Source organism: Xiphias gladius, chromosome 10, assembly GCF_016859285.1.
Source record: "Xiphias gladius isolate SHS-SW01 ecotype Sanya breed wild chromosome 10, ASM1685928v1, whole genome shotgun sequence".
Taxonomy (NCBI): domain Eukaryota; kingdom Metazoa; phylum Chordata; class Actinopteri; order Istiophoriformes; family Xiphiidae; genus Xiphias; species Xiphias gladius.
The window spans coordinates 8,336,258-8,347,997 of NC_053409.1; the positions used below are offsets into that span (position 1 = coordinate 8,336,258).

Genomic DNA, 11,740 nt, shown 5'->3' on the forward strand with positions numbered 1-11,740 from the left:
TGTTAGCAAAATGGTATTTGCTAGGTAGCACTAAACACAAATGACAACTGAGGCTGATGGGAATGTCACTAGTTTTTCAAGTTTTTAAAAAAAATTTTATTTAAAATTATAATTTTTATTTACTTTTTATTTTATTTTATTTATTTTATTTATTTATAAATAAATAATAATAAAAAAAACTTATTTAAAAATTTGACTTGATGATGGTGCTAGATAAAAAGTCATGGGATCACTAAAATTATTACAAGTCATCCGGAGGGGGAACATGAATGTTTGTACCAAATTTCATTGCATTTCAATGCAATAGTTGTTGTTCACTCTGAACCAAAGTGGTAGCTTGACCAACAGGAAAAAAATGTTGAAACATACAAATGAGTTGTTTGTTATAATAAGGCATTTAGTTGTTGTGTTGTAACTTTCAAACAGCAAGCATTTGATAGACAGCATCACGCAGGATGAAGTCCACACCAGCCCAACCCATTTTTTAACAATGCAGAGAGTGGCTTTGGACAACGCTAGGTCCTCTCAAGCTGAAGTTGAATGGTTGAAGTTCTTACCTTGCTGCAGTGATGTATACATGGTGTGGTCAGTGCACAGTGACATCACTATTGGCTGTGGTTAGAGGTACAACAGAGGACACGTTTGACCATACAGAACCATACCCAACAGGTGTTATCAGAGGTGCAAAAATTTGCCAAGTTTTAACCAGAATAGGTAAAGGAAACAATGCCTCCCAGCATGTTAAATTAGTCTATTACTATTATACTGGATTTTTTACTAATTTCAGAGATGCCTACCTTAACCTTCTTCTCGTCTCGTCACACCTGTCCTCTCTTTTATTAAATCCCTCACACATGCCCTTACTTCTGTCAGACTTGGCTAAGGAGATTTTCTTAAAAAATATTTCATGTTGCATTACAAGTAGCTAAGTCCCACAGAAAAATCCCTTCCAATTAGTGAAGTGTAGTCACCGCTCTCCATATCACAACACAGTCTTACATGTGGTGACAGCAGGAACTTAGCAGCTGGCCTGCCACTGTTTTTTTTTTTTTTTTTTTTTTTATATCCATGTCACAGCTGAATTCAAGACACCACTAAAAGACGGGGGTTGAGGCCTAAGTAATAGGACTGTACAGTCCCATGCCAAATTCACTGCACATTGCACGCTATAATTAAAATCACCATGTCCCTACAGTGTTCTCAAGTGAAAGGAAAAAAAAAAAAAAAAAGAGGTGGATATAAAAGAAAATATAACAAACAGAAAATCAAAATAAATTTCTGATATTTATATTCAAATTGAATGGACAACACAAGACAAAAATGAAGGATATTGATATTCAGAAGGATATTGTTCCACAGAGAGCAGACACATCAGTGCTTTCTAAAGACCTGTGAAAAGAATGTTGACACATGCTTCTTTTTGTTGCAGCCACAAAATGAGCATTAAAGATTTATGGCTTCCAAAATGGATTTCCTCTGTCATGTGTCTAGACATTATCAGGAAGTTTCACAGGATGCAGCTTTTTGCAAACAACTCATGCAGGACGACAAAAAACCAGATTCTCTCTTGTTATCGGATCTTCCAAGCCTAACGTGTCGGACTGGCACTTTAAAAAAAAGCTCTCCACTTGTAAAATTTACATATTAGCAAAGTGAATATAAAAAAAGGGATTTTAAATCCAGAAATTACAGTTAAAACAACAAGCACATTTTTTTCTGTATGAGGATTCATGACACGTTAATGTTTCGTACAACAACTTTTTTTAACACTGGGAGGTGGATGAGACAATTAGATTACATGGGTTGCTTTCTACAAAACCAGTTTACAAATGACTCTTTTTTTTGATACCCACATTATCCGAATCTAATGTAAGTGCAGCAGTGGAAATGTGTGAGGCAAAGTTCAAAAAGTATTTCTGGCCAATGTTAGGAAAGTCATAGCAGTTAAAGGCTAAAGTGAAGAGAGAAGTTTTTAGTTTTCCTTAAAAAATATTTAGCGAGCTGGCTTGCCTGGTATCTATAGGTAGTGTGCTCCAGAGCTTTGAAGCATAATTGACAAAGGCTATACCCCCGAGAGGAGGACTTTAAGATCAATTCTAAATGTTACAGGAAGCCAGTGGAGAGCAGTTAAAACTGGACTAATATGCTCTCTCCTCTTGGTTCTGCTTAAGCGCTGAACTGCAAAGTTTTGAAGTCTGTTTTTTCTGGGGGGGGGGTTTGTTTTTTTTTTTTTTGTAGAAAGTGCATTGCAGTAATCAAGTCGGCTTGCAATAAAGGAATGAATCAGTTTTACAGCATCTTTTTGATATATTAATGGTGTATTTTACCTTGTTAATATGGAAATTGAAGCTGAGATCTGAATCTAAAATAACACCAACACTCGCAACCTCAGATTTAATCCAGGGAGTTAATTTCCCTAGATTGTTAAACAGCATTGCTCTTATGGTTTTAGGTGCCGACTAGTAGGGTTTCAGTTTGGTCCATGTTGAATCTTGTTGAACTAAGAAATTATTGCTCATCTATTTATTTATTGCCACAAGAGAGGTAGTAATGGAGTTTATAGCTGCAGCTTCATTTGGCTCAGCAGATATGTACAGTTGTGTGGAATCCGCATAACTATGGAAACATACATCATGCTCTCTAATGATGTCACAAAGTGGCAGCATATATAGTAAGAATAATAATGGACCAGGGCAGTTCCCCTGTGTCACCCCAAAGAAGATATAATTTTTTCCAGACACATGTTCTCCAAGACTGACCTAAAACATTGTTCCTTTGATGGATGGGGTTAACCAGTTTAACACCCAGAAAGACCAACCAACATTTCGGGACGATTCATTGGGATATCATGATCAGTCATATCAAACGCTGCACTTTAGTTCTAAGAAGACATCAATTGAGACCTTATTTTCATCAGAATTTAGTCTGATTATTTTATCAAGAGCAGTTTCAGTGCTGTGGTATGTTCTAAAGCCTGAGTGCATTACCGTCTAGGTTGGGTATCTTCAGTAAGGGTTTTTCAACAGCTGTTTTAAAGGCATCTGGGAAAATACCAGTGTTGAAGTGAGGTATGGATAATCTTCAGCACATGAGTTGAAACACTGCCGAGCACCCGCTTAAAAAAAGTTCTGTAGGTATAGGGTCAATGACGTGGAGGAGTTACACTCAGTGACAGTCTTGCAAAGCTCAGTTTATGTGACAAAGGTGAATTTGCTCATCGTTACATCTTTTTCACAGGGTCTGTGCTTACATCAAAAGCAACACTGGCTCTAACTGAGGTTATTTTGTTATTGAAGAACAATGCAAGTTCTTCCCATTTTGATGCAGAGAACTGTGGGCGTTGGGGACAGCATTGACTAACTGGTCGATACTGGAGAATAATATTTGAGAATTTCCATTTTTCTCTGTGATAATCTTGAAAAAGTAATCCTTTCTTGCTTTTTTTATGGCAGTCATGGCTTCTTTGTGTATGTTACAGTGAACTGTGAGCCTAGCTTTTCTCCATTTTCTTTCAGCTGCCTGACAGATTCTGTTAATCTCATTAACACTGTTATTGTTTAACCACTGAGAGATTCAGGCAATCGACTTCTTTTGAACCTTGAGTGGAGCAGCAGTTTTAAAGCCGATGACAAGGTATTGTTGAAATTTTCAACCATGTTTTTAAAGAGCAGTCATAACTGTATGGCTCAAATGATCTCATAATATTAGAGACCTTTGCTTCAGCCTTGCCATCTAGGAGTTGCTTTTGAACCAAAAATTCGCTTTTAGTCTTTAAGATTAGGTTGGCATAAAATAACACAGTGATGGTCAGAAATAGGTATTTCAAATACTGAAATATTATCAATGGTTAGACCTGTTTATCAAGTCTAGAATGTTACCACACTGGTGGATGGCTTAATTTACATGTTGGGTGAGTTGTCCAGTAAATTCACAAGCTCCTTATCTTTGGAGTCATGCTTTTTATTAATATGAATATTCAGGTCTCCATTCAGGATTAATATATCATATCTAGTGATACCAAGTGAGGTCAGCTCTGAGAATTCCTTATAGTGATGATTACCTTGGTGGCCAATATAATTTAATGTTTAGCACTTATAATTGAGTTCAAGAGCAAGATACAGAAATGATATAAATTCACCCAGTGTATTATTATTACACACAAACTGTAATTATAGAGAAAACAGCTGCAATCCCTCCTCCTTTCCTGGCTGTCTGGCTGTGTACGCTATCCTTTCTTGCACACATTCTTGTTTGGGTATGGCATCCCAAGGCCATGACGTAGGTTGGCACCAAGTAGTCTGGATCCAGTGATGTTTGGATGAACCTCATCAGTATTAAAGTGGTCTTTACATTTCCAAAAGATATTAAAATTGTCAATAAGCTTTATCCCATAGGTGAGGCATGCTGATGTCAGCCATGTATTCAGGCCAAGGAGTCTAAAAAGGAGGCTTGAAGGAGATTTGATTTCTTTCTCCGTCCTTCGCAGTATGTCAAAAGAACCAGCAAGGATAATAATCCTCATATTACTTGGAGGTGCAGAGAGGATAACTGTCAGCAGCTCTGTTAGCTCCCTGACAGATGTGTCGGCCATAGTTAGATTTTCAGTCTTTTCCATTCTTATATGCTTGGTTATAGAGTCCCCAGACAGAATAGTGTCTGGCTTATCAGGTGTGGAGTTAGCAATGTTTCCTCTGGCCCTCAGCCTAGTAGTAGTTTAAGGGCTATTTCTTGGGTTTTGGTTAGCCTTTATGGTAGTGGTGTCATTGACTTCCCCGGGTTCAGCGCAGTTAGTATTAGCACATATTTTGTTCAGTCAGGGGATCATACCTATTTTGCAATGAGAGTTCAGGTGGTGGAGTGAGCGTTGGGGTCTTTCATTTGATTTCTTGCTGGATTTGCCTCTGCAGCAGACATCAGACCAAGTCCTGATTGGAGTTGATACTTTATGTCTAGCCCCCTTGCTGTGCTAGTAAGAAGCAGGAAGGCTGGTTTGGGAGTCTCCGCAGCTAATCCAGTGGTGTTAGGACACATCCAGGGGAGCATGTCTGCACTGTTTATGTTATTATTATGTTAATTATATTTTTTTTGTGGAGAATTTACACCCGTACAGAGGAGCTAAGATATAAATGGATGGAGCAACACAGCTAATAAGACAAGCTTCCTCCATTTTGGACTCTCCAGCTCTCTGTTCCCTCCGTTAGGACCGTTTGCTAGCAATTATGCAAATTTATCAAAGTTCACTAAAGTTGATTCCATAAAACGGAGTTGATTTCACTAAGAAATTTTTAAATGCTGGTGTAACTGGGCATTTAGACCATAGGTTATATCAAGGATCATTTTATGAGTTAGCCCTGAGTGTGTAATTATTCAGTGAAATTGAGTATATCCTTTATAGACCTTTCTTACAATGGATGTTTTGACTGGTCAAACACTGTGTAACTAATAACAATGATAATGGCTGCATTCCCCTCAAGTGTGCCAGTTCTAGGTTCTTCTTGAACACAGATATGGCTTATTAACACAAAACAGTATGGAGTCATTGTTATTTATACTAGTAACACCTGTTCTTTTTCTGCTATGACAACTCAAAATATTGCAGGGAGAAAAGCCTGTGTTAAAGAAGAATAAGTGCTAACACTGAGTATGATGAATACTAAATAAATTATTTATTCATCTCCTGGTAACAGTGGACTGCATTTACTGCTACAAATGTGGGGAAAAAATTAAATGTACCACAGCATTATTTGCACAAAATTTCATTACAAAGATATGAAGATCAACATGTTCATGGGTATCAATTCTCTCTCAACAGTCCAAAAGCTACATGTGCAGCAGCCAGGGGAATGTATTGTGCTTCACTATAGATTTTGGATTGGGCTTCACCTGCTCAGAGGGCACTTCAAAGGTACAGTATTACTGAGTTCACAATTGTTGTTGACATCCTGGCTCTGTGCTGCCCTTGCCTTGCTCTTGAGACTGTGGTTGGACTATTTTATTTCCTGTATTGATACACTATTTACTCATCCACTTAAGCTTCCAATGATTTTTAATAACTCTGAAATACCCGCATTTTCCCAAAACATATAAAGATAGCCTTTCAAATGTCACTAGTTTCACACAATGGACTTTTCAGATGGTGGGGTATTGTTATTAAAGGTACATTGTGAGATTATTTTGGCAGTCTTGCTAAATATTGAGTCAGCGCTGCAGTGGGTATATTTTATGTTCCTTGAGTCACTGCAAGACTGGTACATGTTTCCTCAAAGCATTATTGCGCATTAAAATGTCAGTTCTTAAATGGTGTGGTAATTATTGAAACCCATGTGTTGCTGTGTTTTATAATCCCTTCCCTTGTAGACTATACTGTGGCGATATAAGTTCTCTCAACTTAAAGGCTCCTCTGATGATGGGAAAACCAGGGTAAAACTCCTTTTCAAGAATGCTGAAAGCAAGCAAATAGAAATGAAAGTAAGATAAATATTTTTATTTTCATCGAAATTAAAGGACCAGTGTGTAGGATTTAGTGGCATCTAGCAGTAAGGTTCAGATTGCAGATTACTGAATACCCGTCCCCTCCACCCTCCTTTTCCAAGCGTGTAGGAGAACCTACAGTGGCCTTCGGGTGACGTCAAAAACAAAAAAGGCCCTCTCTAGAGCCAGTGTTTGGTTCGTCTGTTCTGCGCCACTCTGGAAACATGGCAGACATGCTCCGTATTTAGATATGAAAAGCTCATTCTAAACTAACGAAAACATAACGATTCTTAGTTTCAGGTCATTATACACTAACGAACACACGCAGTAATTATGAATATTATATTCCATATCTGCCAATTGATCCCCATAAACCCTACACACTGGTCCTTTAAATATGTAAAGTGACGTGTTGAAATTTAGTTGGGTTATTCTGCACTAGTTATTACTCACTGATACTAATGGACTTATAGGTAAATTTATTGAACATTTCGTAAGGAACCTTTCCTCCCAAGTATGTTGTGAATTAAAACAGCCCACTAAGATTCAGTTTTTGAAGAGATCATACATTTAAAAATGTTGTATTTTTAATATGAACATCATACAACAATTGATTTGTCCTTGACTTTTTTTCCCCCCACAGGAACTAGAGTTTGCTAATCTGACAGCTGTCCTCCACTGTATACATTCTTTTATCGCTGCCAAAGTGGCCTCCATGGACCCTCTCTTTATGTGCAGTCAAAGCTTCCCTGGAAATTACATGAACAGTTAAGAAGACACATCCACATCGTCATGTGCACCTGAGGCAAATCGACAGTATTTTATGCACAGAAACAATTTATGTATATCTTGTTCTTGCTATTTTTGTATGAACTACTGAAAAATATTTGTAAAAGATTATAGAGGTAGATAATGTATGAATTAAAGATGGAAGGAAGATGTAATTAATTTTTGAAAAGTAGAAAAAAACACAATCTAAACAGATTCACGATTCTTCCATTTATTTAAGTTTTTCCTTTCATTACATTATGAACACTGATTCTGAGAGCAGGTTACTTGTCTAATCTGTCACTTTGAAAGGTAACACCCATGGGACCATATGGTGCTGTTTTTAGGAAGTACAGTTTTAACAGTCTACATGAATCTGATGCGGGCTTATTATCATGGGAGGAATTCACATTTGCCACAGACTCTCACAGTAGAACCGTAATGAAAAGGTAATCATTCTCTGTTCCCAGTTCCTCTTGTTTATTTAGTTCCCTTTTGCCATGTCTGTGAAAAGGGAGAGAAAAATAACACAATCATTTTACAATATAATGCAGTCTAATTAGCCTCCAAATAACCACTGAATTGGATCAACACCGCTCTGATATAGTCCCAACTAAAATGAAACATAAGAAACTTCACACAGGCAGCATTTACTGTAGGGCTACTGCATTGGCTTGGGCTAAATTGTATGATGTTTGTGCTATTGTCTCCATGTTTTGTATCTAATAAAACTAAAATGCCTGAAGTCCACATCTCTATGGCTAGTGATGACATTTCACTGAAATGTGGCATTTCAGCTTTAAAATATTGTTAAAGACCCACTTTTATCAGCTGCCGTTTTAATACAGTGGGGAATAAAAACTGTCTTCAGTTGCTTTATGTAATGGTTTCAATGTTACTATACATATTTGCTGTGTTTTCAATAAACTGCTCATAAAGCAAAACTGCCTAGTGTACGAGACATGTTGCAGCTCCCTGTGGGTTTATATTATAACTTTGAAAGTGGAGGGGTGGCAGTGGATATAACTTTATTATCTGCTAGCCCAGTCAATAAAACTGCACACCTCATGCTTAGGTCTGTCTCAGTAGTATGTTTGGCTACTGAAGACAAAATATAAAATGACTTTCTTTCCTAAAAGGTTTATGTTTACTAGAGATTGTCTGATTTTGCTGGGCTAACCTGTCCCAGTCATTACCCAGTCATGTGTAATTTGGTATAAAATGAGCTAGGCTGCAGCATAGCACTCATTCAACTAATTGGTTCTGTCATCAGGATGGTATCATGAGATTCGGTACGTGAATCTCGTATCATCTGGATGACGGGGAATATTTCAAAATTACGCTTTCTTGCTGAGAGTTGGTTGGTTTCCAAGAGGTTATGTTTTGGACTATTTCTCAGATGAGCAAAATAGCTTTCTGACATCGCCATGAGGTTTCCAGGCAACCAGCAGAAACTACACCTAACGCCCAGTAAACCAGGTATGGAGCTGGTCTGTGAAACGATCTTGAAGAAGTGGCCAAACTGGGTGACTACAACTTCTGCATTCAGGTGATGAACAAAAAGCATTTTTCCTATACACAATCATTGGAAAGGAAGTGGCTGTAAAATGGTGAATACATTTTTAAGAGAATCACAAATGCCCAGAAATGACACGAAATCTTATCACAATTTCATCCATTCATACCAATATCATTTGGAAAGTCTAAAGGAGCCGTAAGATTGAATTATTTTATCCCAATGTATTTGTGCGGGGGGGTTAACAAGAAGTCAGCTGGCTTGGTCAGTTGAAGTCTTGGATGCACATGCTCTCAACTGGTTTGACTGGAGAAGGACCAAGCTGGAGGCATGACAGCAGGAGACTGAACCCTGGTTTTCTGTGGTGATTTTTACCTTAAGTGCATAAATGTCCGTATATTTGCATATTGGGCAGAAATGGCCACAAGCATGAAAGGATAAGGATGTTTTATTGTCATTCCAGAACATGTTATACATGAAAGGGAACGAAATTAGGTAGTCATGTCCAAGTACAGGTAATAGCATAATAAAATCAAGAAGAGAGCACACAATAAAACAATTAAAAATTAAAAAGTGAATAAATTTAGGTATAAAATGAGCAGAGTGTGGAGATAGGAATAAGACTGTAAAAAATGTAAAAGATAAAAACATTGGGCAAGTGGGCCCAAGTTGCAGCAATGCCCTGATATAAAACAACAGTAATCATATTAGCAAAGTGTTCTTAAAGTGTAGACTAACCAGTCTCAAATTGCAGCAGTGCCCTGATACGGAGTAGTAATAATAATAGCAGGAATAAAAACACAAGCCTGGAGGTCATACATTATTTAAGAGGTAGCTCAAAGGATTGATGGTCACACTGGATCAGTTTTGGCCAAACCTCCTTGATTTTTTTGACATCTGTTTTCCTGCCAAGGCAGTTGGTTTTAGGTTGCTGTGGTGCATTGACGACATTGGTGGGTAACCACATGGTGATGCTAAGAATCTGTTCACTACCTCGTATGTTATTTAGCAAATAACAACAGGACAATGGTTGTCTGTTTTTATTAGAGGTACCTGCAAAACTGGGCTTGACCAGCCCTGGGAACCTTTTCTAGCTTTGGTTTTTAATGCATTATGTGGGCCAAAGTAATTGTTAGATAATTTAGTCACGGAGGATACAGGGTTATTTAGAGCAACAGAAAACCTCCGAACCTTTGATCACTGATAATAGGTGATATGAGTTGAAGTTGACTTGACCTCATTAAAGGAATACAAAATAAACCTCAATATGTTGAACACTGACCTGTCCAAGCCTGTTTTCTGATTTTAAAATGGAGCATTTAGATAACTCATGTTCCATGAAGCAGGAGAAAATCTGAACCAACTGCGGAGTTTTCACATACTGTGTGGTTTTGGGGCCAAAAGCCGTTTAACTTGGATTTCAAATTGGATTCCACATTTTTTTTTTGTAGCTATTTCCTCATGATTGTCTGTGGTTTTTCAAAGGCATCTTCACAATGTAAATCTCTGTATTGTAAAAACAAAACTTTTCTGCCTAAAACAGGAAAAAAAAAATTATATATATAAATGAACCAACGAACCACATAAGAAATAAACTGAAATTTATCATAGATTAAATGGATTAACTTTATTCTGTGTTATGACAGTGTCATAAGAGGTGTTCTATTATTAAACAGACATGCAAGAAAAATATTACACTGACCATCAGTAACCCATAGCCCTGGTAAGCTGATACCAATGTTTCAGCTTTGACACACACTCTGTAATTTTTTTTTTTTTTTAAAGGCATCATCAGGCACCTCAGAGGTAAAAAGAGGGCAAAGAATTGCACCAGCAGTGGTCAGAGAGAGACTATCATCAAAACTGACTAACTGATATTTAATGAGATATTTGAATAACAAAACGAGACTATAGTGGAAGAAATTATCATAAAGTGGATTCAACACCTCCTGACAGAGAAAAGAATTTATTGTGCTTTCATAGTATTGGATTGCAGTATATTGTACAGGTGTCAGATGTTTTGTCTATCCACTATTTAACAGGAATTATGCATACTCTGAGTTGTGCATAATAGTCTGCCTGATACCACAGTGAGGACAAAATATTCAGATATATGGCACAAGTTTTTCTTTGTATGTTTCCCGCTTCATTCTCAACAAACTACAAGAATCATTTGCTGGGAAATTTGGGCTTAAACAGTTCTGTGTTGAAGCTAAACCAGCCACTCTGATAAGAATAGTGCACAGACAGCCACCACTGAGATGATCTTTAGCCTGCTGCTGAAGTCGCAGACAGCTGCTGCCCCACACACAGCATCATGAAGTTGCATCAGCGCCATGTCAAGCTTGAATTTCAAGTACACTGCTCAACTATCAATGGGCTGTGACTCTCACAGGTGACTCCACTGGAAGCATTGGACCCTGAATGCTAACTGAAGTATTTGTGATGAGGTGAAGTTTCCAGGGCAACTTCAGGACCACTGCCCTAGCCTTCTTCACTGCTAGTGTTCCCTACAAAAGTTAGAAAATAGGCTCAGGAGGATGGAGGCACAGTGAAGGAAGAATGACTGCTGCTGATAGTCTGCCCTTTTATTTAATCAATTATGTGCTTGAAGTTAAGTTTTAGGGAAAGATACAAGTTCTATCCCGTAAATAATTATGCTCCAAAGTGTCAGTATCAGAGTAAGGTCTTTAATAAGACCTGTGTAAACAGTAACTACAGTATTCATCAAGGGCTACGATATTTTGACTGCGTCATTTTTTAATTAATTCAATTAATGGTGTGATTATTAAAAGGGTAGGGTAGAGGGCTTTGATGACAGCAGATGTGACCACTTACCATACTGTACATATACAGATATAGACAGTAAGTGCTATTTATGACAACTGAACAGGCTTAAACATAGCTCACCTCCATTAGTGGTACTTCACTTTTTGCTTGGATGGTCTTTGTAGCTGTAGATAGTTTAAGGCCTGGCCACACCAG

At 37.7% G+C, this 11,740-nt stretch overlaps 1 protein-coding gene across 3 annotated transcripts in view; it reads left to right on the plus strand.

Moving 5' to 3' along the window:
* The window catches only part of sntg2 (syntrophin, gamma 2), a 78,831-nt gene extending 70,638 nt beyond the window's left edge, over positions 1–8,193 (plus strand). For 2 of the 3 annotated variants that reach the window (XM_040137657.1, XM_040137658.1), the window contains exons 15-17: positions 5,813–5,905; positions 6,358–6,468; positions 7,115–8,192. In XM_040137657.1, the coding sequence (XP_039993591.1) occupies positions 5,813–5,905; positions 6,358–6,468; positions 7,115–7,243 (333 nt within the window). In that variant the 3' untranslated portion in view covers positions 7,244–8,192. Of the gene's footprint in view, positions 1–5,812; positions 5,906–6,357; positions 6,469–7,114 lie in introns of all 3 variants that reach the window. The other variant, XM_040137656.1, reaches the window with a different exon arrangement.
* The last annotated feature ends 3,547 nt before the right edge of the window (positions 8,194–11,740 follow it).